The sequence below is a fragment of the Cydia pomonella genome, chromosome 22, assembly GCF_033807575.1.
Source record: "Cydia pomonella isolate Wapato2018A chromosome 22, ilCydPomo1, whole genome shotgun sequence".
In the NCBI taxonomy this organism is placed as follows: Eukaryota; Metazoa; Arthropoda; class Insecta; order Lepidoptera; family Tortricidae; genus Cydia; species Cydia pomonella.
This window is the reverse complement of record NC_084724.1, coordinates 13,483,936-13,500,798: the sequence shown is the minus strand read 5'-3', so window position 1 is coordinate 13,500,798 and position 16,863 is coordinate 13,483,936. Positions and strand designations below refer to the sequence as shown.

Sequence of the window (16,863 nt, the reverse complement as noted above, 5' to 3'; positions counted from 1 at the left end):
CGAAACTAGTTATAAGAGTTCCTATATGACAACGAAATCCTAAAAATGTGAGTGACCCACTTTATTTCATTATTAAAGCGCAATAAAATGAAATTTATGATCTTGATCTATTTTTATATGTTACCGCCGAATGAAGGAAAAACAACAAAGATAAACCGCTTCCAGTCTATTACAAAGGAATTTCACTAAAGCCGCTGTACGTGCCTTCCCAAGGATTAAGAACAAATAACACTGTTATTAGAAAATACAACATAAAAGAACCTCACTCAGTCGTATCTGCTACGAGTATTAGTTGAACGGGTGCTCCAGCTTTTTCTTAAGATCATTGTACGACAGTTCTTAGATAATTTTGCTTGAAAGAACTTTAACCTCGTAAGTTCCCATGTACAAGTACAAATTAAATTCGAGTGCTGAAATCTTATAGAAATAAAACAGAGTTCCGAAGCTAGATTGTTATCAGATTGTTCTTAAAGGAAGAGTCTCAGTTTGCTCCTACAAAATACTTTGCAGCCAAAATAGTTTACATTAAACAATAATGGCAATCTTGTCAAAAATAACTACTATCTCACCAAAATATAAGGTTATAAACCAATTACGCAAACTGCATAATAACAGACCACAGCACCCTAAATAACAAAATATAATATATGCTTAGGAGCAGGCGAACAATCATAATGTTAGAAGAAACAGAGATACTTACCGAGTACTCTACACGAAGTAGCAAGCAATTTCAAAGCTTAATTGATTGCTAGGCTTCGTGAATACTAGTGAATACCTAAGGTTACCTTACCTTTCGCGCAAAATAGGCACAATGGACGGTGACTTGCGACAAATGTTTAGGGTAACTAATTAATGAACTAAAAAGAAAAGCTTGCGTCAAATGTAACATCTGCTAAAATGTAGAAAATGTATATAATAAAAATCGTAAAAACATGAATTTCTTTACTAACAATTATTAGGTATATTATTATATAAGTATTTTTAGAAGCATACATACGCTATAAACATTTATACAATCTTTATATCCATGTCATGTCACATTAGTTTAACCAAGTTAAGTCTTACTTTATAGTTACGTTAAAAACTGTTTTAAGCGTTCAAAATTAATTAAACTTATTTCTAAGAAAAAGTTTACTATTACATATAAACGATTCTCATCTTCATTGCGGTATTTTATGCATTGAACCATTCAACAACTTGATGTGTGTTGTTCAGTATAGAGTCTGTGCGGAAAGAGAAGAGTCGTGGAATGTATGGGGTCCAATACATTCCACGACTCTTCTCTTTCCGAACAGACTCTGAAAAGGGACCTGAACATGATTGATAGAATCGGACCCAGCCGAATCTGCGTGGTGTTTGCAATGACAAAGTACAGCACTATCATCATTCATATGAAATTCCTATGACAGTTATAATATAATAACACACTTCGTCCTGTTGCAGTCAGTTCAACGCTTAGACCATAGAGAAATAATTAAGCATAGAGTGTGCTCACTCCGTACGTCAGTTTTCTTACACTTATTTATTAATTGTATAATCATGTCCATACATTATTAAGGTGTTGCAATACAATTCAGTAAGTCGGTCCATGACGCCCTGTGAGGACATACAACAACAATATACTAATACCTTACAAATATAAGCTAATCATTATAAAATAAAATTATTCGTCACGATCATCATCCGAATTTACAAATACACATAAAATTAAATTATTAATACATTTAAATATGCTACAATTGTATGGATAAATAAATAGTCAGTACAGTAATAATTCAAAATAAAATACCAATTATAAATTATCATCAAAAAAGTCATTAATTGAATAATAGCATTTATCGAGTAAATAATATTTCTAATTTAGTTTTGAAGGTCGCATTTTCAGGTTCTTGCTTAATCGAGTCTGGAATTTTATTAGTTATTAGGATACATTTGTAATGTGGACTATTTCTACACATTTGTAGTTTGGTTTGAGGTAGTTGCAATTTATTCCTATACTGTGCTCTAGTTGTTTCCTTATCCTGTTTTAATTCAAATAAATGAGAGTTTTTGCGAACAAAAATAGCAGCTTGCAATATATAGATGCAGGGCAGTGTTAATAGTTTGTAGCGGACAAAGTACGGACGGCAGCTGTCTGGTATACGCACATTCGCTAAAATTCGAATACACTTCTTCTGCATTATAAAAAGTTGCTCGGCCTCGACACTATCACCCCAAAGGACTACAGCGTACCGAAGCCATGCGCACGCATATGCGTAGTATGCGGATAATGCACACTCGAAGTTTGTGTTCTTTTTTAGTATGCTTAGGGCATATATACTTTTCTACTTTTCAGCTAATATTATAACCTATAATCGATAACCGGAACTCTATTTTCAACTCCTTCTGCCTGTAATATTAATTGTCAATTGTTGAGCAATACACTTTTCGTCAGTCGCGACACTAGTGTTATCTATTGTCAAGTAACGGTACTGATATATCTTCTACATAACGCTACATTACTCCGAAAATAATATGCGTTTTGGTAAGAAAACTGATGTATGGATTGAACACTCAATGCTTACTTATTTCTCTATGCTTAGACTGACTGTTCCAGGTATTCGTTCCATTTGTAATTCCAAACTTACAAGGAAAGGTACCCAACTGTCCGGTTCCGATTTTATTTATATTTATATATGTTATAGAGTAGTCTAAAATAACGGACACGTATTTTTTTAGCTGCCGAAACTCAAACTATTGGGAGAAATTGTCCTCCAAAGTACTAAAAAGTTACTAAATCTTCTAACTCCTATAGAAAGTGATGCTCAAGCAACTTGCTAGTTAATGGCTTGTTTGAGTATATGTTTGAGAACAGGAAAAAATAATGTACAAGTGTTTTGTTATATCTGCTTAAACTCAAGTTTTCCTAAACTTAGACTACTCTATAACATATATAAATATAAATCAAATCGGAACCGGACAGTTGGGTACCTTTCCTTGTGAGCTAACTTGAGGTTCAAAGGCACTTTCTCTCCAGGACCCATTCATTTTTCCCACACTCTATGTATATTCGACGTGACTGTATAAGGATCTGGTTAAGTCAGGCTGCTTTATGCGGCAGCAGCTAGAAACTGGTAATGTCACTGTCAATCTCTATGATACAATTAGTTGAGTATTGAACGTTCTAATCACTACAGTACTGCAATAGTGATAGCAAATATCAAGGAAATTTACAGTGATATCTGCCGCGATTATGACGTATGACGCTACACCAGCAACGCTGCAGAGTAAAGGTGACATTCGGATGTCAACTTCAGCTGCATTACTGCTGCGGATTGAACTAGGCCTCTGTATCTGTAAATTTTATTAATAAAATAAGTGACGGTCGCCGCCGCATTACTTCCGCGGTTATGACGTTCAATTTGATTAAGGAAATTGACAGATACAGCATCAACGCTGTAGCAGCAATTTCGTAACAGTAATGCAGCTGCAGTTGCCATTCGAACATCACCTTAACTGTTGTACAAATCAGATTCTCATATTACTACTCGTAGTTAAATATTCAAAAGCGGTACTCTCTTCAGTTGCTTTTCGATCTGTCTCGTCGTCTTGTTCTTGAGCTGCGGTATATGGAACAGACAGTACACCGCCGCAAACAGGTTGATTCCGACAAATATATAGAACATGGTGTACACGCCGATGTACGCCTCGATGTGGGGGTAGCTGTACACGTGCACCAGTTTTATGAGCTGGGAATAGACGTAGAGGAGGGCTAGCTGGTGCGATCGGATCTGAAACAAACACAGATAATTATTTAACAATGCCGTAACTTGCAACTTGTTGCCGTGACTTTCAAATACAAGGCACCAGGGGATGCTTTATTTGACATAAATAAGACCGCCAAGTTCACGAAAATTAAAAATATATCACCTCCTGGCTTTTTAAGTATGGCTTATTTTTCCACTTGCTACAAGTTCACAGGAAAGACCATCATGCTTAAAAAGTATGAGTATATATTATTAATCTAACACTAGACGAAATTTTTCCAGGCCGAAATTAATCCCTATTTTGAATTAAATTTTCTATCGACCTAGCCAAGATTAATAACTACCGATAATAGTGTAAACGAATATAGCGTAGAAAATCGAAACTAATATATTGTAAATCAGCCGGGACATAACCCCAGCTAAAAGTCCTAAAACAACACAGTTATTTATTAAAGTTCCCTCTCCGAACTCACGACTACATTGAGAAATCAACACGAATTTATTTAAGCTATAGAACCCACTATTACCCAATTTTCCAACGCATGAAATATCTGCCAATCCCATACGAGATCGCTCAATCGAGCGCAACATAAACGTAATCGGTTTTAGCCCACGACATCAACATCAATCTTTCTGTCCACCGCGGTACATTCTTACAGAGTCGTGTATTGTGCTATTAATAGTATAGTAATATACAGCGGTAGCACTTTGTTACCCTGAAAATTAGGGACTGACTATACATCCCTATCCCTACTATGAAACATATAAGTAAATTAAAATGCGAAAGTAACTGTCTATCTTTTCTGTCATCTCTACCGATTTTCAGTCTCTCTCTATTGACGACCGGTTTGGCCTAGTGGGTAGTAACCCTGCCTACGAAGCTGATGGTCCCGGGTTCAAATCCTGGTAAGGGCATTTATTCGTGTGATGAGCATGGATATTTGTTCCTGAGTTTTCTATGTATTTAAGTATTTATAAATATTTATATATTATATATATCGTTGTCTAAGTACCTTCAACACAAGCCTTATTGAGCTTACTGTGGGACTTAGTCAATTTGTGTAATAATGTCCCTCCTCTTATTATTATTTATCTCTTCACGATTAATCCCCTAAGCCGATTTAGAGAAAAATTGATATGAATATAGTTTGAAGCCCGGAAAAGGACATAGGATAGTTTTTGCTATTCTTCGTTATCATTAACGCAGACGAAGTGGTGGGAAGTAACTAGTAGGAATTATGACTGAGGTATACTGCCATGACTACGTATAAAATATTCCCATAAAAGCGGTGTTCACAGACTCAACCGCAGATATATTTTTGAGAATGGTGGTATTATGGTAGCAAAATGTCTGCACCAAATATATATTTGGGTTACGTATAGGTAAGTACGATCACGTTTTTGCCTTCCGCTCACAGCTTGGCTTTGTTTTCTGGCTACGGTTAGCGGTCACCGTCTGCAATCTAGCCATTTTGCCGAAAAAGTCGCGTGTGTACTGTAGATCTTTCACTGCCTGCTCAGTTAAGCTATGGATGTGGAACGATCTACCAGTGGAGGTAAGGAAATCGCAATGTATTGCCTAATTGCGATTTCCTTATTTATTTCTCTCGTTTCTGTTCATATGTATTTGTCTTTCACCTGTTAGTGTTTGATCCTTTCGTTTTCTCAAGGATTAGTTGGAAGAGATCCCTTTTAGGGATAAGTTCGCCTTTGTACATAACATTTTTGTTTTGATTTGCTTCGAAAAAATTGCCTGGGTAATAGGCCCTTATTTTATGCTTTTTCAAATCGGAAAAGGCTAGGAAATGTTTCGTTTGAGCTTCACGATAGTTAGTTTAGATAATTAGTGATAAGGCTGTTCAAAATCTATTCTAGCGCTGCTATTCAGTTATCTCGATGCCATGTACGTAAACCTAAAGTTATTATAACGATTATTTAACGCAAATATAATTATATCTACGCATAACAGCTCTTAAATTACTACATTGAGCAAGCTAGTCACGGAGCTAGTGAATTTACTGCGAGTGGAATGTGCATTTGCGAAATCTTGATATTTAGATGATAAATTAATAACTATCGTATATTGTTTGTATTTTTTTTTATTGGAGAAAGACATTTGACCACAATCTCACCTGATGCTAAGTGTCGATGCATTCTAGGGTGGAGCATGCTTATCTAAAAGATGTATATTTGATTTAAAAAAAATCCAAGTTATAGAGGGCTGTAAACAGAGGGCCTACCGCAAACACCGAAGTTTGCAAATTGCGGGCATTTTTCTCTGTCACTCTGATTACGCCTTAATTGGAGTAAAAGTGAAAGATGCCCGCAATTTACGAACGTCGGTGTTTGCGATAGTCCCTCTGATTTGCAGGAAGCGAGTTTTCCGTTCTTAGCCGTTTGCATGACAAAATTGACAAAGCTGGATATGCATAGCGTTTAGTGCAAATAAGTGGCAGAGTAACAACGTAACTGCGGTTTCAGATTAGCATTTTATACGAGCGTTTAAGATCGTTTTTATAAGCGCGCGTAGGAGCATAATTATACGCTCGCTCGCTGTCATTCGTATTAGCGTTGTCGCGATAATAAGCTCATACAAGCTCGTTCCGTGCGAGCTGACACGCATCGGTTTAAGCACACACGCCGGTGTAAGCTCGTATACGAGCGTCCGGAGTTTTGAAGTAAAATACGCTAGTCTGAAACCGCTCTAAGGGTAGAACGCAAGTCCGCGCCTAGTGTTGGCAAAACGGAGATGGGGGGATTAGTTCATGTAATCTCGAATAAATCACGGCTAAGTGAAGCAAGTCGAAACAATACCAGTACGCCAGGTAGGTAAGAATAAGTATATTCTTTTGATTGTTATGATCATCAAGTTTATACTGTTGGAAACTGAAATATTTTCTTCTACAAGCAGGTTTCTTACCTTGCGAGTATAGCCACGGGTACCCGTGTATGTACTCCCACATGTCACTCACCTCACAGTTAAACAGCTCCGTTATCACAAGCGCGGGTAGCCCCCAAACCACGCCGTACGCTGCTACGAGTACTCCGAGCGCGGCCACGGGTACCCAGCGGTTTGTGTACACAGTCAGATCAGCCTGCGTGTATACCGCCAGCGTGCCCATTGATACAGCCATCACGAAGAAGGCGCCGGTTAGGAGGTACTAAAACAGACGTTGGCTATAGTTTACGTTGCAGCATGAGCAAACATGCTTTCGTATGTCCGTATGTTCTCCTCTGCAGGTCGCATTTGTTTAACAATTCTAGTTAAATTTTGCGAGGAGGTTTGGTAGTTAGATATAAAATGTGACTGTCGTTTCGTTTCGTCGCTAGTATATCGTGGCTAGTAGGGTTTATGGCACTTAAGACTATGTAAGTTCGATGTGTGAGAATCATTCAACTCATTCAACGATGTATGTATATTTAATTATTCATGCTTTGCTCACAAAGCCCCTAGTGGTAGTATTATTTGGCACATATAATTAAAGTCAGAGTTGAAAGATAGACAGAAGTATAGTCGCTAAGACAAACAGTACCCCTAGTGTAAATAAATTCGATTTCCAAACGTGACGTACGCGTTTGCGTTTAGTCTCATTTTGTATTGAATTTCGAAAGAGCGCGCCAAGTGGGACGTTTTGGAAACTCAAAATCCTATACAAAATGAGACTTAACGCAAAACGCGTTCGTCACGTTATGATGTCGATCAAAGTTACACTAGGGGTACTGATTTCATTACACGCCGATTTACGTTACACGTACCTACACGCACACATTCACAACTCGAAGGCTGAGCGGAGAATAGCTCAAAACCGATAAGTAAGTATGTGTGCGTAAAATCGGCTTGCCGTGAAGTCACAGTTTTGTTATAACAACGTTCTACGTCAAAATATGCCGACTTTCGCAGATTAAAAGTATACTAATTATTAAGTAAATTATACTAATTAAAAGTAGACTCTTACATTTCTTTCCGTTACTCGTATGACGACTGTACATAGTAAACTGCCAGCGCAGAAGCAAGCCAGAGTGAGCACCCTGTCGGGATCTGCCGGTGACCCCAGCTGTACCAGGGTCTTGTGCTGATCCAAGAAGATGATACTGCCACACAGGATCATGGTGCTGTGGAGGACCAAGCCGATTTTGGTGGCGTCGCGCCATATCGGGTTTTTAACTGCGAAAAATTGAATGGTTCTAAACCAATATACCAGACTAAAAGTGGAATCGATACAACTTATAGGTACCAACATGGTTTTAGTTAAAAAAGTAATACAGCGAGCAATAAAATAACATGGGGACATTATAAATGAAATTCGTTCATAAAGTGGCTATGCACTTTTGCGATTGCACTTTTGGATTGGTGGTAGGCAACTTTTATCTAACTAACTTAATATAACCATAATATAAATCATTACATGACTGATTGAGTGTCATAAAATAGACTGTTCATGAATTTCAACGACACATTTGATTTAGTTGGTCTTAATTTAGATAAACCGCCACCAAAACTGTGTACATTTATTATCCTGCAGGCGGTGACTTGTCCTCTACAAAAGGGTCTACATAAAAATTGACGTCTAAGATAGCTCACGAACGATTTAGTACGGTTACAACTTACTTATTGTTATCGTGTGCAATTTCCCCGCAGCCCTCGCTCTGTCGCTTTCATCCTTCAAGCTGGCGACTTCTCGTAGCACGGTCGGGTGCTCGGGCAGCAGGCATTTTAATCTCGACACTGTTAGCTTTGCTCGCTGAAAGAAAATAACATAGTTCTATGTGTAATAGTAGCTGTAGTAGTGTAGTTTTGCGCAGCTTATTATTTATTTATTTAATCTTTATTGCACATTACATGAAGGTACAAATGGCGGAATTAATGCCTTAAAGCATTCCTCTACCAGTCAACCAATGGGTTAAACCAAAAAGATTAAGTAGGTGCAGTGTCTTTTCAAGTAAACGAATTTGTAACCGAATTAATGGATGAATTTGAGCTTATCCCATAGGTTTCTAAGAATATGACTATTAAATAAAAATAAATAATAACCTATTACACTAGTAGCTCTGTGAGCTGTAGACCTCGCGAGCATAGCTTATGGCTCCTCTACACGATGGCCCAGCGTAGGCAAGTCCTAGGGGCGCATTTATGCGTTAGAGCAGCGGTTCCTAACTTGGGGGTAATTACCCCCGTAGTGGTAAATCTGGTATTTTACGGAGGTAATAAGCTCAATTAAATATAACAGAAATTAGACCTGTAAGAAAGAATATTGATTCCCTAGTTAGTCATAGGGGTGGCAGAACTGACAAGGTTAGGAACCACTGCGTTAGAGGGAGCAAGTGATATTGCTATCTCATTTCACCGCATAGCTGCGTCCCTTAGATTGGCCTACGCTGGGCCATCGTGTAGAGGAGCCCTTAAAACTGTACCTATGGCTCCGCTGTTTAGAAGAATTTATAAAAACTAAATTGACAAAAAACATAATTATCGAATAGGATGGTCCAACTTTATATGTAGAAAAAAGTTGAAAGGATTTTATCTTCACATGGCTCCCTTTATAGAACAGTAATCTATGTGCCTTTGAACTCATTTGCGAATGATTAGGTGGTCGCTATGATTTTGTGATTTGCAATATCCTCATACAAATAAAAAAATGCAAAGTTACCTAAAACAAAAAAAAAAAACGATCGCCATCATTTTAAGCATACTTATAAATAATAAATAAAATGAATAAAGAGCCCTTAAAGACATTTCCAAAGCAAATTTATTGATGGGTCAATTTATTTTCATACTATTTTGTATAGCAGTATTGTTTCATTTATAGCGACCTCTAAATAATGTTAATTGCTCTTAATTTTTTATAGATACTTTTTCGTATATCAGAATTTAAAAAGCCTGCACGGAAAATGAATTTTCATTAATTATTAACTAAGAAAACTTTGTAGACACGTAAATTTACTGCCATCTTTGGACATATGATTAAAACTTTTGGAACGTTATGGTGCCATCGCTCGAAACGATGCTGTCAAACATTTGGCCTTTTATCTATTAGATGGCGCCACTTTTAGGTCTTTAACAATTTTAACATATATTAGTAAACGAATAAGGATCAAAAAGATCATCAAGGAAAGGAAAGTCAAATGGCGTTCTACAATTTTTATCATGTGTCGAAAGATATAGCAGCAATTTTACTGTAGCAACAAAATTTTGTTTGACAGTCCACCTCCATTTCAAATTCTCTTTGCCAACGCCTACAAAATGGGAAGGAAAGAGAAAATACTCCCTTTCCCGTTTCCAAACGCCCACAGTTAGTCGGTCATCCCCTGAATGGTAAAAGTAGAACCACCTCCATCTTCGTCGGCAGAAGAAGGGCCATCAGAGCTTCACTCTGTAGTGTTTTATCTCTATAGGATTTGGCAATTTAATCCGCTAAAACATCATTTTGCTACATCGAATACCTTGACTAAAATATCAACAGAAGATATGTAATAAATCTTCGGAACATTGTGTTCCTGCAAATTTGTGGTCTGAATTTTTGTAGACAAGATTATAGCAAGCATCGCTGGCTCTTAGTAATCTATATGCACCAAAATTTTCTAAAAGAATGCCACGAACCGTACCGAAACTTTCTGCGGCGACTGCACGCAGAAAATATGTTAGAAAAACCGTTTCCCTCTTTTAGCTATGATATATATTTTTTATTTATTAAAGCAATATAACATACATTTACGTTTAAACTTCTATTCCTAATATAATATCAATATTCCAATCTGCAACTACGTCTTTATAGCAAAGCCAAAGTTGATAAATTAATCTAAATGCAAAAACTGCTCAGATTTTTTTAAACATGAACCCGTTTTCGCCTGCGCAATTGTCCGTATCCTTGAACTTTAACGGCTGTAAATAAAGTTCAGACAATAAAACTGAAACGAATACGCTTTGCTCGCGCTTCGTGCTCGCTTGATCAACATTACGAAATTTAAATACAAAAAAAAAAAAACAAAATGTTACTATTCAGGGAATAGATCCAGGGTCCTCTTCTCTCTCCCTGTTACAAAGCTTAGTCAATAAAAAATAGGAAATTAAAGTGCAAAAAAAAAACAAAAAAAGATTACATTGTTCGGGATTTGAGCCCGGAACCTCATGATTGAGCCAATTGAGCCACGAATGGATATATGTTACACGGTGAAATTAGGCTACTTATTCTCGAGTAAAACCTAAATATCTAAATACCCCCTAAACCAGCGTTCTAAAATATCTGAATTTTTCGCAAATCATTCTGTAACCATGTCTCACAAGGAGGAAACTCTTATGATATCGATACGGCTATTTGTTTAGGCGCGACGTACCATGACTCCGCCATTTTGAAAAAAATCCAAAAACTGGATCGACAAAAAAATTCTATTTGGTCATAGAATATGGTCGCAAAATTTCACGCGAATCGGTTGAGAATTGCGACCTGTAGAGGAGAACATCCGGACATACGAAAGCAGATTGCGCGAGTCAAAACGTAGACCTACGCTACGCTTCGGTCAACTAGGTATATGACCAAATTTTATGCCAAATGCTTTACTTATTTGGAAAAGAGCTGATACTCTTCAAACTACTGGATCAATTTCTAATAAACTTAGCTAAAAACCACGATAAGGAAACTTGCTTTCATTTAAAATAAAAATACATTGAAATCCGTTCCTCCGTCAGAGAGCTACGATTACACAGACAGATATTAGCGTCAAACATTGACACCCTTCTTTTTGCGTCGGAGTTTAAAAAAGCATGTATGCCAAAATATTAGAAAAATATTCTTAAAAAGCATACTAAGAGCTGATTTTTCAGATACCAATTAACTTGTCCGATAACTATACCAACAAATAAAGTTCTGAGAAGCATATGAGAATCGTGTTATCGATGGAATAAATCCCATCCGTTTAAATGGGGACTGAAACATTGGCTCTTAGTATATATGTATCACATCATTTAAGTGTAGTCAAGTTAGGGCTTGTAGAGTTATATGAACTTGGCTCTACAAGAGATCTGATAATTTATTGACACATGACTATACAATTTGTAGAATACACTATAAAACTTAAAACCTAAATCTAAAAATAAATAATACTAAACTTAAAATAAAATACTAAAAAATATCCCCCTGCGGCAATGGTGCCGTAGATACTGGCAGCATTTCCTCGCTGTATTGCAAGACTAATTCTTTGAGCGAGGAAGCTGCCAGCTCTGCGGTCGCCGGTGAGTGTAGTCTAACTTGACTCACCTCAGGATTCCCAATCATGACCAAATAACTCGGGGACTCCACTAGACAGAACACCGTGATCATTTGAACCACCACAAGAGCCACCATCAAAAACATCAGCGCGTCCAAATCCGTTACCAGTCTCATCAGATACCCTGCTGCCGTCATTGGCATGAACAGGGAGAGAGCTAACCCTCTGTTTTGTATGGAACTTATCTCTCGGATGTATATCGGGAAGATTGTATACAGGCCACCTGATGATATGCCAGCTAGTATGTGTAGAGCTATGATGTTGATTTCGTTGACGTCCAAAAGAAGGGGTATGCAGGATATCTGAAATGATGTATTGGGTTTAAAATAGCGAATGTGAAAGTGCAAACGGTTGCTTTGCCTACAAGAATAACAAGCATACGCGAAAATTATGAAGCCAGTTGGGGATTGCTTTATTTTTTTGAAGTGAAAACTTCTTTCGCGGCGCTGTGGACTTTTTGTGATTGGGAAAAAATGTTAAACTCGTGGCAGGTCAGTGACAGACAGATTCGTCAGATTGAAAATTCGTAAGACGGACACGTGACCTGATCTAAAAACTGTTACAATGTCATTGAAGCCAGTAGACCGTCGACGCGACTTGAATATTATTTTAAATAATTGTATTAGTTCTGAAGTCTTAAATTTTTAATGTAATATAAATTGTCATGTTTGTGTACGATAGCGCAATAAATGAATATTGTATTTTACCACATGAATGATAGTACTTTTATACTGATACTTAAGCAATTCGTGCAAAATTATTCCCTAACCATTCCAAAAATATCAAAAATGCACAACGTTAATATTCAAGTTTTCACTTCTGCCGGCACTCCCGGAGTGCAACCCGTTGTTTGTATTTTGTGTGTTACTGATTTATGGCTATACCCACCTGACGAAGCCTACTTTGCATATTTGAATTTGTCAACCGTCAAATTTCTTAATATTATTCAATAAAATATTTCTTTGCCTACAAGAAGACAACTTTTATCTAGCTTTGATGCTAACGGGTCAACGTGCCTCGAATATTACGAGTAATATCATTGAAAAGTTCTCATGGAAGTTGAGTGCATTCTTCATTTCTAAAGCTTTTACATAATTTTATTTTAAGTCGAGCTTTTAAGTTGGAAGCACTTTTACATGGTATTGTACCTACTATTATTACTTGTACGAGGATAAAGTACATGTGACTACCTCTTAGTTTGCAACAGATTTCTGGGTCGTACGGGTACCTCAGTCAGAACGGTATTTCAGAATGTGACCTAAAATCTACACCTTCCTATAGTCTTCATAACGTTTTAGCAATACCTACTTTTTCGTTTAACTTCTCTGTTTCCGCTACCCAAAGGTTGCTCGGAAGAGATCGCTCTTTAGCGATAAGACCTCCTGTTGTATGCCTCTACATTTAATCAATTGTTTCTTTTCTTGTATCTTTTTACAGAGGTATGCCAATAAAGAGTATTCTATAGGTATCTATCTTCCTGGTCATGTCAGGTGACATTTATCAATTTGTAGGTAGCAGGAGGCAGGTACAGCAGAAACAAGTACCGTAAAACCACTCAACTATAGTCCAATACTGCAACTATGGTCCACAAGTTCAAAAGGAAATTAAGTATCTATACCAATTTTCCATTTGGTTTACTCCTAGTTGTACCTTCCATTTATAAACATACTTTGCCTTAGAACTACAAAAATATAGTAAAAATACACACCTGAACGAAAAAAAATGAGTTTATTTTGTGACCATAGTTGGGAGCTGTGGACTATAGTTGGGTGGTTTTACGGTACTATATATCGCTATAACTAATCAGTGCCACAAATCGTTTGAGCAAGTTCTGACGTGCAATGACGTCACGACTCTGAATCCATTACTGTACAATGTTCTAGACAACAGACTGTTAATTGAGATTGACGAGGTAGATTGTGTTAGTATCTCAATTCAAATCCCATTCCATTGTACATTTAAAATGCGTAATTTGTTATCCTGTTTACGAAAACAGTGTGTTTTTAGTTTATTAGCGGCGTAAAGTCCGTCTAGTGGAGCCTTAATTTGTGGAATAATTCATAGATATTTTTAGAGCAAAGCTCGGGTATACATATAATAGCTGCATATACCTATAATTGTCAATTCTATTATGAGTATTCATTTTTGTATATGGGTGGGCAAATAAGAATGGTGGCTTGTATTATACACAGAGATCGGACAAATTTGCGTCATTGCTCGCAATAAATGTGGACATGACTCCAAAATTAATCAAATATGTAATCATTTAATTAATTTCTTACTTGACTTAAATTTTAATTCTAGTCAATAAATACAAAAGTTTGTTAAAGTATAGATTTATTAAAGAAAATACTCAGTATTTTTTCCAAATTTTCTGCCAGTCAGCTATTTCTTTTTACATCAAAAATATACTTAAGGGGGCGTCCATTAATCTCGTCATATTGTATAGGGGGGGGGAGGGGTCAGCAAAAAATCACCAATGATCACCACAGGGGACGGGGGGGTATGGACACGTATCACGTGTATTTTTTTTTTCATCTGTGCTATACTGTATTATAGTCAATAATAATCCGTCACGTGTACTTAGGTTCATTTGTTAGAAAACTGTTCTTAGTTATCGAAAAAAATACACGTCACTATGGATGGGGGGGGTCCTGAAAATATCACCAAGATCACCATGGGGGAGGGGGGGTCTAAAACAAGCAAAAAACGTATGACGCGATTAATGGACGCCCCTAAGTGCTGAAAAACGCCGCTCGCACGCCACTCGCACATGTTAATGGGGCAAACTTAAGTAGTTTTATAGGAATATTATTATTCCAGTATAATTCAGAGTTTATTTTCTGTTCTTTGTTTAGTTTATCCCGATTTTGAGGTTATCGCCCACAACTTAGAACAGAAAATAAACTCTGAATTATACTGGAATAATAATATTCCTATAAAACTACTTAAGTTTGCCCCATTAACATGTGCGAGTGGAGTGCGAGCGGAGTTTTTCAGCACTTAAGTATATTTTTGATGTAAAAAGAAATAGACTGACTGCAGAAAATTTGGAAAAAATAGTGATTATTTTCTTTAATAAATCTATACTTTAACAAACTTTGTATTTAGTGATTAGGAATTAAAATTTAAGTCAAGTAAGAAATTAATTAAATGATTACATATTTGATTAATTTTGGAGTCATGTCCACATTATTGCGAGCAATGACGCAAATTTGTCCGATCTCTGATTATACAACTTGTTTTGAAATTTTAATTATATTACGTGACAATTTTGTAAATATTTAAGGAGCTATCCTTAAATATTTACTAATTTTTTTTTATTTATTCAGGAGCCTTATAGAGGCTTCTGGTGACCAGAGGGCTGGCCAATATTTTTCCCAGCGGATCAGCATTGCCATACAGCGGGGCAATGCGGCCAGTCTTCTGGACACCCTACCGAGCGACTTCGACTTAGGCCAATTTTTTTATTTATAAGATTTTAATTTATTTGTTTTTATTCTTTTACTTGTTTTTTGTTGTGCCAATAAAAATATTAGTAAATATTTTTTATAAATATATTATTCAGGGACATACAACTGCCGTATAAAGAAGATAATTACTGCCAAATGTCTATCTCTAGCAGTAAACATTTTTTCTTAGATGTGTGTGTTGTTTAAAATACGTTGTCAGCTCGATTGATTGCGAGAAACGGTGGCAGTGATTGGCTCCCAAATTCCCCTAAGTTTGCAGCTCCTGACTTATTTCTGTGGGGCTATCTAAAATTACGTGTCTATGCTAACAAGCTGATGAAATTTAAACAGTTAGAACCAACCATCCGACATAAAATGTACGCCGAAAATGTGCGAAAATATGCTGAAAATTGTGATGATAAGGCTCACATTTGCCTGCTGTTAATGGTGGACATTTGTCAGACATTGTGTTCCAACCTATGCATGTATTTGCCAATGCTGAATAATATATTTCTAAAACAATACTTAATAATCTTTGAACTTAATATTGTTAAAATTTAAAAACAAAATGTATACTTGTTATTTGCCCACCCTGTATATACACCGATATTGATCGACACCATTCTATGACAATTTTCTTCCACATCTCATTGTCAAACCAGATTCAATGGCTCTATTCTTGCACTTTATACGATGTACTGTGTACATGCGAAATATCAGCTGAATCGTTTGTTGGAAAGTCGGTCAACCTATTTGTACACTCCAACTCGCACAGTTAAGATTAAGATACAGTCGTTATGTAAATGCATTTACAAAAATCTTAAATTGGCAAAACATACAGGCCAATTCGAACGTACACTGACATAGAATGATATCTAAATAATGTCATTTAGTTAACGTGCGTCTCACTCGCGCCAGTACATGTACGGCCAAGTACGAGCGAAATGCACGATAACTGAATGGCATGTGATGTCAGTATACGTTTGTATTGGCCTGATAGCTTTTAAGTAACATTATAAAATACCTCTTAAATATCTAAATAATAACAAATTTATTCGAATCTTGAATTAAGAAGTTATCAATTTCCCATATAAATATTTTTTATTTGACGACCGGTTTGGCTTAATGGGTAGTGACCCTGCCTATGAAGCCCTTGCTCCCGGGTTCAAATCCTGGTAAGGGCATTTATTCGAGTGATGAGCACGGATATTTGTTCCTGTGTCATGGGTGTTTTCTATGTATTTAAGTATTTATATATTAAATATATCGTCGTTTAAGTACCCACAATACAAGCCTTATTGAGCTTACTGTGGGACTTAGTCAATTTGTGTAATAATGTCCTATGTTATTTATTTATTTTATTTACTTATGGGGCAATATTACACAAATCGCCCTACCCCTAA

The 16,863-nt window shown here is 36.6% G+C and overlaps 1 protein-coding gene across 1 annotated transcript; it reads right to left on the bottom strand.

Moving 5' to 3' along the window:
- Nucleotides 1-876: 876 nt before the first annotated feature.
- LOC133530023 (uncharacterized) lies at nt 877-12,475 on the bottom strand (the record flags this gene model as incomplete). Its single annotated transcript, XM_061867826.1, has 5 exons — nt 877-3,770; nt 6,719-6,907; nt 7,703-7,911; nt 8,356-8,488; nt 11,999-12,475. Coding segments are annotated over 5 exons (1,245 nt in total), but the record flags the coding sequence as incomplete, so codon positions are not given.
- Between the last annotated feature and the right edge of the window lie 4,388 nt (nt 12,476-16,863).